This window comes from Protopterus annectens, chromosome 7.part1 (genome assembly GCF_019279795.1).
Source record: "Protopterus annectens isolate FY-2018-M chromosome 7.part1, PAN1.0, whole genome shotgun sequence".
Classification (NCBI taxonomy): Eukaryota; Metazoa; Chordata; order Ceratodontiformes; family Protopteridae; genus Protopterus; species Protopterus annectens.
Window position 1 is genome coordinate 3,654,418 of NC_056740.1, and position 23,034 is coordinate 3,677,451.

General features: G+C 35.0%; 1 protein-coding gene across 1 annotated transcript in view; it reads right to left on the minus strand.

The window, feature by feature from the left end:
- Positions 1 to 23,034, minus strand: part of LOC122807521 (solute carrier family 26 member 6-like) — a 1,069,142-nt gene that overhangs the window by 170,755 nt on the left and 875,353 nt on the right. The window contains exon 13 of the mRNA XM_044078446.1: positions 5,406 to 5,475. Coding sequence (XP_043934381.1) covers positions 5,406 to 5,475 — 70 coding nt within the window. The remainder of the gene's footprint in view (positions 1 to 5,405; positions 5,476 to 23,034) is intronic.

A 23,034-nucleotide genomic window follows, 5' to 3' on the forward strand; every position in this document is an offset into this window, starting at 1 on the left:
TGTAGACTGTGGTTGACAAAATCACAACTTCTTAGAGCTTACCTTGGGGTTCTTGAGTTGTTTCAGAAGTTGTTTGGATGATCAGAAATATGGATGGAAAATATTTGATATTTAGATACTCTATATGATGCATTTGCAGCAATGTAGACATGTTTCAGCTGGGAGTAAGAACAGTGAAATGTATAATAAAGGGCACATCTGTGCATTGAGAGTGATCAGCCTTTCCAAACTATGATAACACACTTCAATATTGTGGCTGATTCTGACAGGTGCTTGCAACCTTCTAGCCCACTTGAATCAAGCAGTTAAACAATCATATTCAAATCCAGCCAATGTAATCACTTCTGCAAACTCAGAAATATACAGATAGATATCCCTACTAGAATAATGGAGGGCATCTGGGATGGTTATAAACTGTTAATCATTTCTAAGATACCCCATACCTGCTTTTGATCAGTTAAAATCTGCTGTGTGTGCCCAAAAAAGTTAGCAATATCCAGTGGCCTAGTATTAGCTTAATTATTTATTTGTATGTTTTTCTAAGACATCCAGCTGTGTAAGACCATTTCAGTGATGACCTGATCTTGGTCTTAACACATTTAGCATATGTATGTACCCCTTAATGGTCAGATCAGATCAGAAACTAATAACCTTCTCCATCAGAATCTCCAAACTGTCAGGAATGAATATCACAGATTATAAGGACTTCAAATGTACAAGTCTCTTATAATTTTACGAAGAAGTCTTTAAATTCAAGGATACTGGTGTTTATTACCTATAATGTTGATACTCCAAGTAATTATACAGAAAAATTCTACTCCCACCTAGGCAAATATATTAAAGTGGCAGTCTGAACTATATCCATGCAAATGTGGAGGTCTAAAAGCAAACCAGTGTAGTGGTCTTCTATAAAAAAACTATGTAATATAAGGAAAATCACCTAAACTTACAGTAAAAGACCCTCAAATCAAAGAGAACATAAAACAGCTAGATAAGAAAATAAAAAGGATATAAAAAAATAAAGGCATCCCATGAACTCAGACTTCTTACAGGCACAAAAAAATAACTTTTTTAATTATGTCAAAAATAAAAAATAATAGTCAACAACATTGTTCTTATCCTGCCCAGAATAGCTGCAGTAAGGCAAGTTTATTGGAGGTCGCAGGAATAAGTAGTAAACAAACATAAACACCCAGAAATCCAAGCATCTTTTCATCAGTGCAGACTTCATCAAATGCAGAAATAAAGTGACCCACATTAGTCAACTTAAATACCCCTTTGATGTATGTTCAAATAACAGCCAGGAGCCCAGTCTTTTCTTATACGCTTTAATCAACTTTAATTAAAACTACCATCTTGCTTCAGATGTCTTTTAAGTAACAACCAAAACTAAACCAATTCCAACCTGTGCATTTATTCCATGTGCCAGTTCAGATGAAATCATGCCTTTGGCCTCTAGCCATGGTCTTTTTAAGATTTCCAAAACATAGAGCAATATCCCAATTCTAGTTTCAGAAATGCAGCTCCTTTTTTACTCTAAACACATTGCAAAGGTGGTTAGGAAATTATTTTACCTGGTGCATCTCAAGGATTAAAAGAAGTCCACATTTCTTTGTACTCTATATTGATAAGACCCATCACTAAGTAAAATGCCCCTCTTGGACATACCTTACCAAACACATCAGTCAATTAGAAAAATCCTGGAGTTCTGTAACTTAAAAGGTCAGGGGCAAAAAAAAATCTGAACTGAAAAGAAAGACTGGAGTCTTTATCTCTATATTCGTCCAATATTTATTTTATTTTATTTAATTTCATTTGACATTTGTTTACCCTTAAGTCCGACTGTTTATGAGTCCATTTTCAGCAGAGGCCCTGGGGGAAAAACTCCACAGTACATATTAAGCAGAATTAAAAAATTGAACAATTGGTTACAAATATTAAGACAATAGCAAAGTAGTACAGTTTACGAATACAATAAAAGAAAAGAAGCAAAATATAAGACAAGCAATAAAGTTGACAATGCATTATATACAAGAGAGAAGAGAGCTCCTAATATGCATGTTACATAATGATGCATGAAAAATATATAACAGAATAAGTAATAGGTCATAAAAGCCACATACTCTTTCTGGCAGAAGAACTAGGTAGTAAATTCCAGTTATAAATTCTGGGATAGATAAAGGTTAGTGTAAGAATATAAAGAAAGGATGTTAGAAGGTTAAGGAATGGGAAGACTTGTGTCTTGTTTATAGGGTTATAAAGTATTCAGTAATCCAAGAACTCATATACCTTGATAGATTAAAACAGTTCAGCTAACACTAGGGCACAGATCTAAATCTACTCTAACAGAAAATAAATAAATAAATATATATTACAAAGATGAGGAATAGAATTGTCACACATTGCCTGCTCCTTCTCTGGAACAAATTCCCTGTCCAAGTTAAGCAGTGTAAAAAGATACTGGACAACTGAATGCATATTCATACGTCTATCCGTGGAATGACTGGCCCAACTCTCCTTTAAATGAGGGGCAAGGCCTAAGCATGGGAACTGGCAAGGCAGAAATGGCCTTGAGGTTCAGTTGCTTTTTAAGTCCTATGATTGTGTGATCCTTTGATCCTATAGGCCATGCCTAGTGGGACTAACCTGTTCAACAAATGTAAGCAAATAAATAAATAGGCAAATATACACATAAGGAAATGCAAAAATGACACAGGGAAGATGTGCTTAAGCAAGACTTGAAGTTATGAAATAAGAAACAGCAGGAAACTATTTGGCTGAATTGCTATTGCTTTTGCTATTATAATTAAAGGGAAAACACTTGTTTGTGTCTTTCGGCTTTTCCCGGTTAGGGGTCACCACAGCGGAACTCCGGTCCGCTAATGTTTGGTAGTGGATTTTTACGTACCGGGTTACCAGCCCTGACACACAACCTTCAACGAAGGCACGCCCCATTCACGTTGCCTCCACACAGAAGACACTCTAGCTGAGAATTGAACGGGACAACGTCTTACTGTGAGGCGACAACACTACCGCAGCACCACCACCGCAGTTTGTATCAGAATAATTGATAGCACTCATCTAGCTGGAGATTCTTAAATATTATAAATACAGTTGTCATCTACTGAAACAGGTACTAGTATAAAAAACAAGTAATTTCACTAATCAGCAAGAAATAAAAGATATGAGATGCATTTATTTCTTATTAGTTCAGTGGGTCAAGTGTAATGAATTAGTTATTACACCAGACTCTGCAATTCCAAATTTATTACCTAAGCTCCACAGCTTGACTCTAATTTTGAAGAGATATACAGTGTTTATGAGTGTAGCTACCTCCCCACCCCTTTATGAAGGGGTTGATGATGTAGATATCACTCCATATCAGTGTCCACTCTACTTTGTGCATTTGCTGGAAGGGAAATGATTTTCCTGCAGAATATTATTTGGTATCTTTGGCAGCCAACATAATGATAAAGTTTGTCACTTTTCTCTGAGGTGTGAAGATCTGAGACTTAATGGACAAAATGCTAATTTAAGCAAGAAATAGATTTTGTATTCCCTGATCACTGTGCTGTCTATACTGTACCTTGTATAATATACTCCTGACTTAAATAGTTTTTTCTAATGAGTACTGAAAAGTCTTGTCATAAAAACATATAACAGAAAATTAACTGTCATAAAATAACCATTTCACATATATTCAACATCAAGATAACTACTTCAGATAAAGGTGTAAATAAAACTCTTCTAAAACTACTACTGTGATGAAGGAACAGCTCAGCAAGACCCTATGTGTCACTTTATTTTTAATGGTATTCCACTATTTTTTTCTCAAGAAAACAGGAAAAATATGTTAATGATCATGTCTCAGAATTGTGAGTGATGAGCTCCTGAGATTAAAAATCTGAAGGGATGAAGGTGGTTGTTCTTGATCTCTTAGTTTTTGTGACCCTGAGGTAAAATAATTTGATGGTGCACAGCAACGGTTTCTGTATGAGGAAAAGAGTTGTCCCTAAACAAAATTATCCAGAAACAGCTATTTTGTGGTATACTTAGCTTATTTACTCTGAAAGTCTGTAATTCTGAATTTTGAGCTTAAGCTATGCATATTATGTCTACTAAATCCTAACAAAAGTTAAAGGGATACAGTTTTGATTAATTCTTTTCATACAGCTTTTTTTGTTCCTTGCCAACATTTCCTTTACAGTATTAGATCCTCCCAATAATCATTCCAATGCCCAATCATTCCTACCCCCTTTAGCAGACAGTGAGCATTAGTGCCAAGACTCATGGGCTGCAATTTGTGGCTGGTTTTCATAGAAGCCTAACTCTTCTGCCATCAAGCAGCAGCAGAGCATGCTCCCGGCACAGAATCTGCATTGCCAGGGAAGGGATATGTCAGAGCATGCTCTCGGCACAGAATCTGCATTGCCAGGGAAGGGATATGTCAGAGCATGCTCCTGGCACAGAATCTGCATTGCCAGGGAAGGGATATGTCAGAGCATGCTCCCGGCACAGAATCTACATTGCCAGGGAAGGGATATGTCTGTCTACTACTCAGAGGCCTGTAGAGACATCACTTACAAGAGGCTGCTAAGATACTGACAGTCACCCAGCAGGTGGCATTCCTGCCATGAGTCCTCGCCATGACTCTCCACCTGGATGTCTTTCCTTCCCAGCTTACAGTTTCAGCATCCAGGCCCAGGTTATCTGGGGCATAGTCAGGGTTTCATCTGTCTGCATCATGAAACTGCTCCCTGTAAGTCATTCATTTACATTTCAGACTATGTGTACTGGTTTCAAACTTGCTCACAAGAACTGTTAAATCTTTTTTGTCAGGTATCATGAGGCAGTTACTTATTTTTCTGACTGTTTCTAGAACTGCTTTATTTTTGATTATTAATTCTGTTGAGTATCATCATTTCTGCTGAGTTCAAGAGAGACTATAGGTTCATGCTCCATGATGGTTCTACCCTCATTCCATAACTGGGTTTCTGTGACATTAAGGATGACCTTAAAATTAAGCTTATAGATGGAATAAAAAGTATTGTTTAACCAATTAACTTTAGCCTGTTTAAATGCCACTCATTCTGATTTGTCTTATCTTCAAACCTCTAATTCTCTATCAAAATGTATGTTGTTGTTATATTGCCTTCAAACAGTGCATTGCTTATAAAATTACCTGTCCAAAGAAAACCCTAAATTGCTATTTTATTTATGTTTGTTAAAAGAACAGAGTGGGAAAATACTGAAATGAATGGGTCATATCTGAAACTATTAGTTGCATAAATAATTAATAGTAATGACTGAAAAATAAACATTTGAGATTTTATGAAGTCTTGGCATATTACATTCAAAGAGTTTTAGTAAGTAAAAATGATAAACACAAAAATACATAAAATTACCTCTTCATACTTTTCCACATCTTTGTAGATATCTGTGTTGGGAAGTTGACCCAGGACTGAGTAATGTGGGCTAAGAAAAAACAAAACATTTTTATATTTCAAAGCAGATAACCAGGAAGATGAAATGGTTCTAAAGCCTCTTTTCAGCTACAGCTCAGGCAATATCAAAATGCAAATACATGACTTCAATTAAAAACTAGCAGAGATGTATCAGGCATAGAAATATATGCACAGTAAGGTGGTGATTAGATAAAAATATCCTGAAATGCAGAGGTAAAGAGATAAGCAGCTGAACTCAACTTCTTGATGAAGACACAATATGGTATGAGGCCCTAGAAAATAGCCTAATCCCTGAACTCCCCAAAACTTTCCATTAAAGTACTATTGCTCACATATGCCTATTAGCAAAGCTGTTTGTTAAATGAATCTAGGAACACCGTCTAGAATTTAAGAACAACCATGACATTCTGTCCCAAAGTCAGCATGCATTCTCTACTACAGCAGCCTGACAGCAACATATTCTGTCATTCAGCAAATCTATAATATGGAAAACAGACTACTGTCAGGTACCACCTCTGCTGGTGGACAATGTGCATTTGAAATTTTGGACCATAATCTGCTGTTGTATAAACTGAGGTCTTAAGGATAGTCTGATAAGTAATTGCATGATTTCAAAACTACCTGCTTAATACAACATTCCTATTGACTTCAAGTACAAACAGGTCCATCATTAGCAATTTTACTGCAGGTGTATTGGAAGGCTTCGGTTTAGCTCTTCTTTTACTCTCCCCGTTTATAAATGACCTTTCATTTGTCCTACCATATCTTACTGCACTATCTGTGCAGATGACATTGTCATTTTAAAATCTAGAATGTCAGTTACACAAGTAGAACCTGCATTTAAAAAATACTTTTCCCTTCTCTGGAACTGGCTGCTTGCTAACAAACTGGTTAACAATTGTGCAAAAACTATAATGATGCTCATTGGAATCCTCCAACATTTATCCAAACCAGAATTTAGTAATTACTAATCCATCCCACAATACATTACTAAGCATAAATGCTTTGGTTTCTAGCTTGATCAACCCTTATCTACCTGTACCACTCAGAAATCATAGCAGATAAAGTGTGAAACAACTAAAACTTATATATAAACTTTCCCATCTCTTAAAGGACAGGTTCAAGCCTTAATGCAATTTGAACTCATGATCCCTGGTTTACTAGACAAGTGCTCTAACCCCTGAGCAACAAGGCTGACATCTATAATGTAAGCATCTTAACCATTATACCAGCCCCCAAACCCTTTATTTATTTATTATTAATCAGATTTATACCCAGACTGTAATATATCTTGTCAGTTCTGGATTACAGTCATCACTAAATAGTTCCCTGCTATAGATACCTGAGAATAAAACATTCCACTTCATATATCTATTTAGTAATAGGGAATATCATTGTCTTATGCTATTTGAAGCAATCTGGGTTCCCATTACCACAGGAGAAAACTTCCTATTAAATTCCATAAAACATAAGTTACCAAGTACAAACTACTGCCATCCCCAAGCCAACAAGTTTAACATATAAACTTCCTCAAACATATGTAGAGCCAAGGTATGCTGATAGTCAGACCCTTTTCAACATGTCAAAGAGCTTTCTCTAAAACTTTTACCTCTCAGCTGAAACAAACTCTCAAAAAGTATATGAAGTACCACACATTTTTCACTTTTCAGAAAACAAATCAAATATTTTATGTTATACTCATATAAATATATTTTCTTTCATGATTCATGGTGAACTCCTTGCCTCCTCTTATAACAGTCACTTTCCCCCCACCACAAACACACACACACACACACACACACACACACACACACACACACACACACACACACACACACACACACACACACACACTGCTCGGGGCTTGCAAGATTACCCTTCTACTCAGTCTTGAAAGCCGTCATTTTTTCCCATCTTTTTTTGCATAAAATTAGCTTCATTCTTCTAGGTGGATTTGCAGCCTGCAAAAAATATTTTTCAGTATTGCCAGTATATGACTGCCACTAGGTGTACAAGATTGCACCTTTTAACCAGTCTAGAAAGTCATCAGTTTCCCCATCTTTCTGCATGAAACTGTCTCTCTGCTTTGCTAGGCTGACTTGCAGCATGCAGAAAATATTTTTTTAGAGTTGACAGAATATAAGACTGCCATTAGGTAAGCTGTTAAAATCATCTGTACCACTGAACTTGCAGCCAGTGCTCCTGCTAAAGAAAAAGGACACTTCATATGTTAATGTACTTCTGGCTTGTTAAAACTTTACTTTAATACATATGCCTTTCTTGCCCATGAGCAACTTGTCCTGGCTTTAAAGTATGGCTTTCTTACCTATCAGTTAAAGCTTTCTCTGCTCCACTGCTCTGTTGACCTACTCACATTATTTTTGCCAAACAATCATATTATCGTTTAAATCTTACCATACCTCCATTGCCACTGATTGTTTTTCCTGGGCTAATACCTCCACTCTCAGGGTTTCTAACTTGCTCAGTTCACCCTTGCTGCGCTCTGGCTCCCCTACCCTACCCTCAATTAACATCCCCCTTTATCTAAATTTATATTGAGCATATCTCTTCCCCTTCCTCATTCCTATATCTTCCTCTTCCTACTAGCTTTACCAATCCCTGCTACTTCCTCATTATTCAATAGCATTCAGACAGACCACTTACAATCTTATGCCATCTTCCCTCCACACTTATTCTTCTCTACTTCCTCACTTAAGTTACTCCTCTAATATTCTAACTTTACAATCTATAATTTCATTCTTCTTTTCCCCCTTGTATATATTAAATTCTTCCTCCTCAGCAAGTCCTTCTTCAATATTACCCTTCCTTTCATAATTTTGACAGAAAATATAATACCCACAAACCTTTTAGTATACACATCATGCACTTAATAATTCCAATGTTTCCTTTAATTCACAATTTTGCCCTACCGCACCATGGTATATTCTACATTTCTCTAACTGACTATACTCTATTAATATTGTAACTTTTCTGATCCATCTCCATAATAAGGAACCACCCTGCCTGGAATTTCCAGCAAGCCATTTCTACTCTCAACTATTTTTCCCCTCATCTTCCTCCCTTCTCCTTTAACAGCTTTTCCTTTTCATTCAGCTATAATCTCCCCTTGACGACTCCATAGTCCTCTATATCTACCATGTTATCCTTTTACATCTTCACATCTCTACTATTGATTTATGTCACCTTGCTACCTATCATGGTACTATCACACTTTATTCACACTCACACACTATCAGCCACCCTACCTATACTCAGGCTAAACCCTCCTTCATTTTTGTTTCCTCAGATTTATTTAATGTCTACCCTATTCACCTTTTCAAATACAAAACACCTAAGCATTCAGTTCACTTTGACATAACCTGGAATAAATTCATATATTTTCCAAAAAAACAATAACTAATTCTAATCCTCTCTTCTCTAAAATAACTCTTGGTTGTGACATCCATCTCAGCCCCAGCAGCTCAGCCTCAGCCATTCCACCATCCTATGTCCCTAAGTCCTATATAATACCCACAAAACTTTTCCTTACTTCCATTAATATTCATAGTATTCTAATCAAGGTTACAGGCCTACAAGAATGTTTCTTCAATGCTCACCATATATTATTGTAATTTGCGGAAACATGGTTAAAACCCCATTTAAAACATTCTGACATTCTGTCCCCCAACTACAGTATAATTCAATGCAACGGTCTAGACAAAAAAGGAAGAGGCACTGCAACTGTTTATAATAACTGTCCAAGTTTCTCACACCTCAAAACTAACATACCAACCTTCTAAAATGTAGAACTTCTTCACTCTCTTATGAATGTTAATAAACATAAGAAGTTTTGTATAGTTGCATTCTACATACCACCAGGTAATAATATTAGCTTATTAGAAGAAAATCTTGCTTGGGTATATGTGCAAAAGTACGTATTAGGAGAGGATATCCCTAGAAAGTTTTTTAGCACAAATTTTTGATGAAGTGAACTCTAAAAGGAGGTCTGGGCACTTCAAGCCTATAGTATATAGTATATCTAATTACTGTTACAACACCTATAGTGAACCTTTGGAACAGGAGACTGTAGTTTGAGATTAGTCAGACTAATAGTCAATCAAGTAATGATAACAATAAAAATCTGGGGATCAGGTTTCTGATTACATATTCTTTGGATACAGATAATATTAAATATATTATGCACAAGAACTGGTCCATTATATTGGAAGATAATGTTCTAAATAAGATTTTAGACACACAACCAAAGTTCGCTTATAGGAGGGGGCCCAACTTGAAAAGTTTATTAGAAAGTCAAAGAGAAGAACCTAAACCTATGGGTAGTGTGAGTAAATGTGGATGCTGTCAACAGTGCAAATATATAAAAGTAGGGAATAAGTGTACCATCAGAGATAAGTGTTATATGGTAAAAGGAAAATGTTATTGTAATTCCCAAGGCGTAGTCTATGTGGCACTTTGTGAACACTGTTCATCATTTTATATTGGGAAAACGGAAAGAAAATTAAAAGAGAGGATTTACGAACACCAATATAATATCCAAAGACAAATAACTATGAATGCCCTTGCTAGGCATATACTGGATAACCCCACACATAAATGTTTTATAATTATACAAAAGGTAGAACGTAGTAAGAGAGGAGGGCCATGGGAGTTGAAATTGGAAGAGAGTGAGCTCATATGGCAAATTTGTACTTTTGCACATATACCCCCAGGTTTGAACGAATTTGTCTCTATAAAGTGTATCTTAAAACTTAAAGCACTTCTCAGGTAGATGATAGATACATATGTACATGTATTTATAATTATAAATATACATGTACCTTAATGGTACTGGTAAAAAGGTACTATTATTTATATATATTTTTTAACTTCTATTTCTTTAATTATATGAGTGTAAAGTAGTTTATGTCCACTAATTTAATATCATTCTATATGGTACTATTTTTTAAATGTTTTTAAGATTGCTTGGATATGTTATTTTTAAAAAACTAGGAATGATTTTATAAGAAATATCCTTTGACACCTAAGGTTATTTAGGTAAGGGACCTTTGAATGTGAATTGTTTGAATTGATTGCTTAATTAGATATGATATAAAACAGTTTGTTTTGTATTGTTGAGTTGTCTGAAGAAGTTGGGGCATTGACCTCAATGAAAGCGCTAACATTAAAAGATTTTTGTGAAGTAGCAACAGCAAGCTTGCCTTTGTGTTCGTTTTAAACAGTTTGTCAAGAGAGCGGTTTACAGAATCGGAATAGCCTAGACATAGTAAGGCCTTGTTGTGTCTAATAATGGTGGCTGCCAAAAAAGCAATTACTAGAAAATGGAAATCAAAATCTAAACCAACTATACTGGAAGTAGTGAATATAGTAACAGAGGTAAACCAACTGGAACAAAGTTCTTTAGAAAAGGGTAGGAGCAAACTACATAAGAAAAAATGGGAATTGTGGGAACAATACATACAAGGGAGGACTGAGGTCTAAAAGGTGGCAGTACTTAAATGAGCTATGTAATGTTTGAGTGAGAAAGATTGGGTAAATTACAAGTGATGTATAATGTTTGCAACTGTGAGTGTGTCACTATAGTTTGTGGTGTAAAACGCTTGCAACTAGGATTGTTTGTTGTGGTGTGTTTTCATTTATATAAATGTATGATTGCCTGTGTAATACGTGAAGGTTTAATAACGATGTTTCTTGTTTAAAAAAGTCAGGAAATAATTTATGTAATGTTGCTTAGGTTATACGATATATAGCAATATATGTGAAGTATAATGTTTATGTTAATGTAGTTTGATTATTTTATATGTACTAGGCTATCTGCCCGGGGGCATTTATAAGCCTAGCCAACAGTGATGTGGCTTTACGCCACCCCATACTATATAGTTGCGCCTCTCTAGTAGTGACACATGTGGAACCCCATTATTTAGTAAACTATACCTCTGTCTATTAGTGACACTGAGGTCACCCGGGTTAAACTGCGATCTCCCATCCATGCATCGAGATTTTCTTGAACAGTGCCAATGAAGGGCTCTGTCTCACGTGAACTGGGATTTTGTTCCAGAGTATGGGTAACCTCTGTAAGTTATGAATCTATCCCTCCAGCATGTCCTATTCATATTTGTGCAGAGGTTGAAATCTTTAGCTCGTGGTTCTGGTGGATTTGGATTTTTGAGATGGAGCATGTCCATCAATTCCTGGTTGGACATGGCCCTGTATGTTAGGCACAAATCACCTCTGAGTAGGCGGTATGCCACCTAATAGAGCTGGAGTTTCTTTAATCTAGCTGGATAAGGCACATGTTTTAGACCTTTGATCCTCTTGGTGAGGTACTTCTGGGGTCTTTCCAGTTGTTGCATGTGCCGGGTGAGATACATCCCAAATGGAGCATTATATTCAATCATGGGCCTGACAAGGGAGGAATACAGAGGTACAATGACCTCCTTTGATCTGGATGAGAATCCCTTCATGATGAGATGGGCAAGGTAGAAAGTCTTTCTGACCACTTTGGCAACATGGTTGTCAAAGGAGAGGTCACTATCGACTTGAGTCCCCAGGTCTCTGATTACATCTTCTGTATTCAGTGGGTTATTGTCTACGTGATAGTTTGTGGGTACTTTGTTTTTCCCAAAGGGGATGACTATACATTTTTGGCGTTAAGTTTGAGGCCATGATTCCGCACCAGTTGTCCGTTTCAGTGAGACCTTTCTGTAGGATGTGTGTGTCGGCAGGTGAATCCACTATGGCACCCAGTTTGCAGTCATCTGCAAACTTTGTCAGCCATAATCCTTCCATATTTGCTTTCACATCTGAGAAATAAATGCCGAATAGGAGTGGACCTAAGACTGAGCCCTGTGGGACACCACTTGTGACGGGTTTTGAGTCTGACATGGCTCCAGCAATTTTAACCTTATGGTTACTGTTTTTAGCCAATTTGCTACCCATCTTGTGACATATGGACTTATCCCCCCAGACACAGCTACTAAATTTAATACTTTCTTCATCAACATCATAGACTCTATCAGCTCCATCTCTCCCCAACCATTTAATATACTTCAAAACTCTACTAGTCCTGACATCTATGTCTTCAATCTCCAACCTGTCTCTATATCATATGTTAAACAGTTACTAAACAAATTAAGTCCTTTTGTCCCTCTGCTGATGATCTCCCTGCTGGGTATACCTTAAGCTTGCTGCAGACTCTATACCATACCTGATCTCGATTCTCATTAGTAGATCTGTTCAAGACTCTCATCTCTCTGCCCTGTGGAAATAAACAAAGCATTATTCCCTGCCATAAAAGAGGTAACTCCTTACATTTTTAACTTTAGGTCAATAGCCATCTTGCCCCCTCATTCTAAGATCCCAGAAAAGTGTATTTATAAGCAACTCCTTCAGCACTTCTTTCAAAAGGATCTCCTAACCTCAACACAACATAGTTTCTAACTAGGCCATTGTACCATTACAGCTCTCCTCAACTTTCTTAACACCATTAATAAGGCTAGAGACTAAAGAAAGTTTATATTTTCTAAATTTCACAAACATCTTTGACACAGTGTCAAAGAGAAACTTCTGTCTCAAATGTGTTTTCTGAGCCTTTCTACACCAGCTGTTCTATGATTCTTTAACTACCAGCCTCAAAGATATCAATCTATCAAATGCCTCTCTTCTTTCTCTCCTTTTCTCTGAGTTAAATATGTGTTCATCAAGGCTTTTCTTCTAAGTCCACTGCTCTTTAACATTTTCATCAATAACCTTTATAGCTCCTCTAAGCAACTTTGCCTTATTCACTATGCAGATGACTCAGCTGTCATCTGCTCTTCTGACAACTCACTACAACTACAATCCATGGCATAAAATGCCTTCATCTCAGTCTAACTATGGCTACATCAAAACCAACTTTTACTTAATCCCAAAAAGACTAAATTACTACAATTTTTTCCCAAAGTCTCCTGCCAATGCTAAAAGTAACTTCTACATTACCTCTTTAAACAACACAGCTATTGAAGTGGTTACCCATACCACATTGCTTAGAATCACCTTAGAAAACAATTTAGAGTTGGACCTTCACATACAAAACTGTTTAAAAAATCATGAAAAGCTAGGTCTACTATACAAAACAAAAAATGTAGAATCACCCTAGCTAACACTTATCTTTTACCCTCTCTTCTCTATGCCTTACCTATTTTGACTAACATCCCGATCTCTCTTAAATCACAACTGGAGCAATGCTATATAAGATAGCTAGATTGGCAGCTAACCTGCCACACAAAGTTCATCATTGCACTGCATTATGTGCTCTCAATCAGTTAGAACTCCCGCATCAACAAGCCTGTACAAAACTTCTAACCCATAAAATATTATATAACTCATCTACCTGCCCTTCTATCTCCTCAGTATTTCATCACTATCTCCCAAATTGCCCTCTGTGCTCATAAGACAAAAATCCGCTTGAAATCTGTAAAAAAAAAAATATGGGGCAAAGTTTGTACTCACACTGCATATCCAAACTATGGAACTCTATTCCATATTCAATCAGAGCTGTATCTCGTCTCCATGCATTTAAGTCCTCTCTCAAAGAATTTCTCACTAACTTATGGCTATGCATATACACTTCACCTGTATGATTTTTATTAACAAATATTGTACATTCTTACAAACCTAACCTCTCATACTATTTATCCATTCCATTCAACACCTGCCCTCTCTCCACTCTTAGTGTGGACTTGTATCATTTTATTTTTATTCCTAGCATAGATTACACTTATAACACTTTTGTATATACTGATTTGTTATATTTAATTTCCATTATTTATTTATTTTTATTTTAACATTACTGGCGTCTCCACATTCTTTATTGCATTATATGTATTCCACTATCAAACTGTATGTATTTATGCTTTTTTCAGTTACATTTGTACTAATGTTTTATTTGATGCTGTTTAAGACTCTGGAGCTTTTCACCCTGGGTCCCCACTGAAAATAGGTATTTATTACCCAGTCATACTTTCCCAGTAAACAAATGCCAATAAATAAATAAATACATTTATTTGCTATGATATTCACTCCCTGTTTATTCTAAATTTATTTTTTTTCAATAATCATTTTTATTGTTTTGCAAAACCATTATACATTTCACATACTATTTACATTATGTACAATATTGCTTCCAATGTTTTAGTTCCATTTTGAATTTCCCTATAATACATTAAGAATAAATATCATTTTAACCAAGTACAGGAAAATAAAATCACAAAAAATTAAACATAAAAGCATCTACAATAGACAATTATAAACCAACTCAAGCCAATAATTTATATTATTTCTACATTTTCTATCTAATCTAAGAATGTGTTGGTACACATACAGAATGTCCTGACGGAAAGTGGATAGGAACCGCTACACCAAAATAATATTAAAGATTTGTTCCCAAATTTTTATGCTGTTTATACTTTTCTTATTATTTCTAATTAACAATTTGTGCGCTAATATATGCTTAATTGCTAACAGCCTGAAATTTTGCCACGACACCTGTGCTGGGTTCAACCAATTTGTGGCTATATATAATTTCATTAGTAAACTAATATTCATAATTACAATCTTTTTTGTTTTGTCCAAATTCTCCGTGGAATATGTAGAATCAGAAATTCCCAGGAGAGTGTTGAGTTTTGGTAACCCATTTTTTGTAGTTGTAACTTTAAAGAATTCCATAATTTATAAATGCACTTGCAACTCCAGAACATGTGTAACAGGTCTGCTGTCTGATCTACACACTGTGGACATTTAGGTGACTTTTTTGAATCAAATTTATGAAGTGTTAGATGGGTATAATATGCATTGTTAAATATCATCAATTGAGTAAAGACCAGTTTTTGAAGTGATAGGATTTTAATGTTAAGTTAAACGCCTCTACTGTTTTACTGTCGTCTAGGGATGGCAATTTCTCTCTCCAGTATTTTGATAACAGAATATGATTATTATATTTTCTCTCTTTTGCCATTTTATACGCTGAGGATATATATTTTCTATCTTGTTGCAATGCTTCCCACAGATGACCTGAAATAACTAGTTCCTCTTTTTTAATTTCTGAACTGGTAAAATAATTTATGGCCAAATCTTTTAACTGCCTCATTATAATTAAATAAGAAATGGGAAGATTCATCTCTTTTAAGATATCATGTACCGCTACTCCTAGAAAGGGGTATAAATCCCTTACAGTTAATTCCTTAATAAATGGATATTTCTTTAAGTCTATCAGTTGATTACCAATAGTTATATTAGGATTCCCATCAAACGGTTGAAACATCATCATATATTTTAAAAGGTTCAAGGAGGCAAACAGAGTTTGAGTCGCCATTGCCCATACCTTGATGTGCTCCATTAACTCATATTTACTCAATGTTTTTATATTCAAAAATGGTACAGCTTTAACATTACATTATATGTTTATAATTTAGCAGTACCCATTTGGGTATCCATTTTCTATTTTCACTATCCAAGTAAGACACCCTTAAAATCCTATTGGCCTGAATCACTGTATAATACATCTCAAAATCCGGTAAATCCAACCCCCCCTCGTTTTAGGAGCCATCAGTTTCTCATAGGATATTCTCGTTTTTCTGGGTTCCCACAGAAATTTCCCCAATCCTATCTGAAATTGCTTAAAAGGATTTCGTGATTTTAAGTTGTGCTGCTCTAAAATATATAGCATTCTGGGGAGAACGTTCATTATTATTATCGCTGCTCTTGCCATCATCGGTAGCTTCAACTTACTCCATCTTTTCAAATCCATTGTTATTCGGTCTCCAGTTGCCTTAATATTGTTGATAAAAAATTCTCTATTTTCAGTTGAGAAGTCAATCCCCAAATATTTTATTCTTTCTTCTGTCCTTACTCGTCCTATCAATGGTAGCATTGAAAAAGGTGTAGGTGTCTTTAGAGGGAATATTTTGTTTTTTTTTAAATTTAGTTTGTAATTAGCAATTTTCTCAAAGGTTTGTATTGCTGTTAGTATTTTTCCGTATCTGACACTGGTGTGGTACTGTATATATTTAGATCATCTGCAAAAGCAGCCATCCTAACCTTTATCCCAAGAAGTACAGGAAAATTATAAAAAACATTTTGTTTCATATGAAGAAATAAAGGTTCCAAATACAGATTAAACAGTATGGGAGACAATGGGCACCCCTGTCGAGTTCCATTTTTAATTTGAATCCTTTTGGAACATTCATGATTTATATATAAACTAGTGTATGCATTCTTGTATAAATTTCTTAACATAGAAATAAAAAGCTGAGGTATATTGAAATATGATAATGTTTCAAATAAATAAGCCAAATTAACTCTATCGAATGCTTTTTGAGCATCAATTATTAAAGCATATATGTTCATATTTTTATACTTTGCATAAGATATTAAAGTATGAAGAGTTAATGTATTGTCTGTAGTCTGTCTCCCATCTATAAACCCCGCCTGTTCTTCTGATATTATCAAGTTTATTATTTTTTAATCTACTAGCTAGAATAGATGTCATGATTTTCATATCAATATTCAACAATGATATGGGCCTATAATTGTCTGGATTTTGGGATCACTATTCTCTTTCAATATCAGAATTGTTCTTGAGGCATTAAAATGAAGATCATTGCTGCCATTCGAAATGATATAATTAAAGGTCTGTGAAAGTATGGTGCTCAGAATCCCACTAAAAGATTTATAAAATTCAGAGGTCATACCATCTGGTCCTGGGGCTTTATGTGGCTTTAATTTCTTAATTGCCTCTAGAACTTCATCAACTGTAATCAATGCAGTCAATTCTCCATGAGAATCCTTGTCAATCTTGGGAAAATTAATTTTCTGTAAGAACTCTTTTCTCTCTTCATCATGCCCATGAGTTTGTTGCTCACCATATATCTGATTAAAAATTGATTCAAAAATCTTCATGACATCTGACTTATCAGTATATAACGTATTGTTATGATTTATTTCGGTAATTAATCATGTTGATTTCGTCTGATTAATAATACGGGCTAATGCTTTCGAGGGAGTTTGAATGTGATTTGCATATTTAACTAAACTTCTTTGTTCATACAATGTCAATTTTCTGTTATGCATAAGAAACAGCTCTTTCTGACATCTTAACAACTCAGTTTCTGTTTGCTCAGTGTAGTTACTCATCAGCTCCTGGTCCAATAATTGTACTTTGGTTTCCAGATCCAGTTGTTCTTTATTTTGGAGTTTTTTATAATAAGTGGCTTTCTGAATAAATAATCCTCTTAACAAAGTTTTGGTTGTAGCCCATTCTATATCTAATGGATGTTCATTACGGGTATATTGTATACTAATTGTTTAAGTATCTCCTTAACTTCCTGTACTATATCTTCTTTGGTTAATAGGTATGGGTTTAAGGACCAATTATATCCACCATGATTTTTAGTATTCAAAATATCGGTCTTTAAAGTTAAAGTTATTTTAGAATGGTCTGAGAGCTGTCTAGCTTGGTTAGAAACCCTAGGGTCAAGTGAAATGAACACTTCTGGAATTAAAAAAAAATCAATTCTTGACCACATTTTATGGCAGCTAGAATAGAAAGTAAAGTTTTCTGCCTTTGCTTGTATGTGTTTGTGTTTAAATGGGTCATACAGTTTGAAATCCGTTCTCAGTTCTTTCAACGCTACCATTGCTTGCTTATTAAAAGCAGTCGAAGCTCCCAACTTATCAGTTTTAGAATCTTGGTAAGCATTCCAATCCCCCCCCATCACTATGTAACAGTTGTTATATGACTGTAGAATAGAGTAAATTGAGGCTATATAATGATGTTGGTTCACATTTGGGGCATAAACACATAAAAGTACTATCGGCTTATCCAAACTTTCAGTTTTGAGAACCACCAAACACCATCTGCCTTCTTTATCTATTTTGTCCTCCAAAATTTCTCCTTGAAACTGATTCTTGATTATAATTGCCACCCCAGCACTATTCGTAGTCCCTTCCGCCTTTACAACCTTCCTAATCCATTTCTTGTCATTCATTGTTTCCCACTGGTCATTAGTCAAATGTGTTTCTTGTAATAGAATAAAACCTGCTTTTGATTTAAAAAACAGATGCAGAAACAGCTTTCTTTTTCATGTTCTGGAGTCCTTTAACATTCCAGGAATCTATTATCCACATTCTAAACTATGAATTGATGAATAATGGTATCTATTTTTGTTTTCCACCTTAAATTGACAAGTGTTGGTATTACGTGAATTTTTTGGAAACAAAACAGCCATCCCATCCCTACCCAGTGCCTATCCACTATTCCTCCGGACCAGGATGAACATAGGTTTTCACATTGGATAACATTCCCCAAGTAGCTAATCTACTAATTCTATTAACTAACAATAAAATAGCATGCAAAAAACCTACACCAACTATATCTACGTCTACAAAGTCTAACCCAGACATTCCCTACTAAACACCGCACTCAAGTAACTACAGCTCTGAACATTTCCCTAATATTCATGTAAACTAATTGTACCTGACATGTCAAATAATTCACTTTTAACAAACTTTAAATTCAGCAATAATATGTTAGCATTATAATTACTTGTTCCAAAACCTTTTAACTAACAGTTCACCTAATAAGCACACAGTTATTATACATTTGTTTAAAACAAGCCATTATTTAGGTCAGCTATTTATCTTCAAAACATTCCTACAATATTGCATTTAATTTTTATGGATCATTACAGTTAGACATCACCTATATTACACAACTACTACTACTGTTTGCTAATTATGCTATTTATATATATATATATTTTTTTTTTCTTTTCTCCCTTCCCCAAACTGATCACAGTTAAAAGATACTTATTTATTCACTTATTTACTCACTAAATAAAACACAGTAAGTTACAAAACAAGCCTGCAAAGGAAAAAAAAAAAAGAGAAAAAAAATAACTCAAAAAATAGACTGCATTACCTGCATTTACCACTAAGCCATAGACTCTTATACAGCAACAGCCAAACCATACATTTTTGTCCATACAAGACACACTTTACCTCATTGATCATTTCACAGTCATTTTAGCATCAAAAGAGTCCCAAAAAGCTTTGTTTTCGATTTCCAGCAGCTCTTCTTGCTTCCCAGCAGTTGCAGCAGTCCAGGCAGTTAATTTTTGAATTTTAAGCGCACATGACAGGGGAACCAATTCATGACGGACCTCTCAGCTGCACCACACTCAAAACAGTCCCCCTGCTTCCTTTACCTTGTTTTCTGCTTCCTCGTGGGTCAGGAGCGCTCGTAGAAGCCATAAAACTTTGTGGAATCTTCGTGTTTCAGCTAGGAAGACGAGATTAAAAGATAAAACGGAGAATTACCAGGCCTGCTGAAGAAAGAAGAACACACAAAGGATTTTGAAGCCTCGGATCCTCGTAAATGAAGTCTCCCATTCACTCTAATGCAGGAAGAAGCCAGGATGGACTGTTCAATTTTCAGACGGTGGCACAGCCTTAAACAGCTTCAAAAAGGTGGGTCTGGCTTCTTTTTTTGTATTTACAGTGTATTTAATGCCATCAAGAGTAAAGATTAAACTGTTAGGATATTTCATTTGAAATCTAATGTTTTTGTCAATTAGAAACTTACAGTATGGAGCCAGCATTTGTCTAGACTGTCTTATTTGTGCTGGTAAATCCTGTGTTATAGAAACTTTATAACTTTGCCACATTATAGATCCCCCAGATTTTTTTATGGTTAGAAGTATTTTATTCACATCCTGGAAGTTTAATATTTTGACATACACAGGTCTTGGTGTATTTGAAGCTTGGGAATTCCTGTAAGCTCTATGTGCTCTTTCGATGACAATTTGCTGAACATCCACAGAGTCCTTAAGTAATGTTTCAAATATTTGTATGATAGAAGTGTTCAGCTCATTATATTGGATTGATTCTGGGATCCCTCTGATGATTATGTTGTTACGTCTTGATCTTGCTTCCAGGTCCAGAATTTTGTTTTGCATCATTTGAATATCAGCCTCATGTGATTCAGATCTTTAGTGAGCAATGCTATATTGTCTTCATTTGCTGCTATTCTGGTTTCTGCTTTCTCCATTCTTGTTAGAATCCGATTACATGTCTCACTAAATGTTTGTGTTTGGGATGTTAGGTCTTGTAATGCATCTTGTATAGGCAATAATGCAGACTTAATTTCTTCCATCGTAACCTGTTGATCAGATTTCGCTGATGCCCCTGTTTTTGCAGTTTCTTGCTGTCTAAATGTTTTCTGTCTCTTAAATATGGATTCCTTCTCTGGAGACTGTAATGCTGACAGTTTAGTTTTAGTAGTTGTAGTGTCCATATTTTTATCTTCTTTTGACATTTTGAAATGCTGCAGATAGAGATGATTACCAAGTAAAGGTTTCAGTAATGAGATAGTTCAGTCCTTTGTTTGGTGCTCTGTTCAGAATCAGCCAAGCAATCAGTTCCAATCCTGTTGTCACCAAGTATTTTTTTTCAATTTTTTTTCCTCGATAAGATCGCTGTCGTCTAGTAGTTTATTAATTGCTGTCAATTAGTTGATTAACTCCAAATGTACATCTGCAGAGATGATTTTTGTTTCTGGTCTTTGGAGAGCTGAAGTACTGCAGTGCTTATAGAATGGTGGCCATCTTTGTCTCCGTTTATTCTAAATTTAAATCCTACCAATGATGCCGTATATTTCCCCCTCTGAAGGACATCTGTTTTTAGTACCTTGAGGGACCAAGATCCAAACCCATCGCATGTCCTCCATATTTGACTCTCCCCTCCCTTACATGCTTGATCTTGGTACTAATTCTACTTCCATTCTCTCTTTCTGATTATTGTTTTCCACAGTTGCACTGCCATGACTATATAACAATAGTACTCACCCCTTTTTGCATAAGTCAGACTGTGGATGATTACCTATATACAACTTATCATCTGGCATATAGCACCACTCCAGGATAATATATCATAACTGCCATACTTCCTTGTGAATTGCAATTGTGTTTATAATCTAGCCTTTCTGTGATGACTGACACTTCCAAATAAAGGGTTGTACATTATCTATTATTTACTTTCTATACATAATATTCTTTCTTCCTTATGTTTTGCAATGACTAACTTTGATTGCCAAATCAGCTTTTTGTTTGTTCTAATACCTGATTACTGTAAAATGCACAAAAGCAGTCCGGACAATGTTAAAGTCCTTATTGTGAAGGCTGTTTGCAGTACAAGCTGCAACACTGAAATTGAAATCCACTTGCATGTATAAAGCCACACTGAAGTTGGAAAAAAACTTGAACCTTAACGCACTTTATTATTAAAACACTGTGATTAAATCTACAGCTTCATCAGAGGCAAAAGTAGAATGCAGTGTCAGAGTCAGGTTTTTATACAACACACCCTCGCCTTAATTAGTAATGCAATCACAATGAATGAAAGCTCTGTTTAGGAGCATTCTCAAAAGTGTGTAGTTTCATACTTTTAAAACAGTTGGAAACCATGAAACATTGATTACTGAATATACATTAGTTTGTTCTAATACTGATTACTATATATACAGTTAATTTGTTCCAATACTTGATTACTGTATATACATTAGTTTGTTCTGATACCGGATTACTGTATATACACTAGTTTGTTCTAATACCTGATTACTATATATATACATTACTTTGTTCTAATACCAGATTAGTGTGCATACAATTAGTTTGTTCAAATACCTAATTACTGTATGTATATTAGTTTATTCTAATACCTGATTACTGTATATACATTAGTTTGTTCTAATATCTGATTACTGTATATACATTAATTTGTTCTAAAACCTGATTACTGAATATACATTAGTTTGTTCTAATACCGGATTACTGTATGTACACTAGTTTGTTCTAATACCTGATCACCGTATACACATTAGTTTTTTCTAATACCTGATTACTGCATATACATTAGTTTGTTCTAATACCGGATTACTGTATATACATTAGTTTGTTCTAATACCAGATTACTGTACATACAATTAGTATGTTCAAATACCTGATTACTGTATGTATATTAGATTGTTCTAATACCTGATTACTGTATAAGCATTAGCTTTTTCAAATACCGGATTGCTGTATACACAGTTTGTTCTAATAAAGGTTTACTATATATACATTAGTTTGTACTAATACTGGATTACTACTGTATATACACTAGTTTGTTCTCTAATACTAGATTACTGTATATACAATTAGTTTATTCTAATGCCTGATTACTGCATATAAATTAGTTTGTTCTAATACCTGATTACTGTAAATACATTAGTTTGTTCTAATACTGGATTACTGCATATGCATTAGTTTGTTCTAATACCTGATTACTGCATAAACATTAGTTTGTTCTAATACCAGATTACTGCATATACATTAGTTTGTTTTGGACCTGATTACTATATATACATTAGTTTGTTCTAATACCTGATTATTGTACATACATTAGTTTGCTCTAATACCTGATTACTGTATATACATTAATTTGTTCTAATGCCTGATTACTGCATATACATTACTTT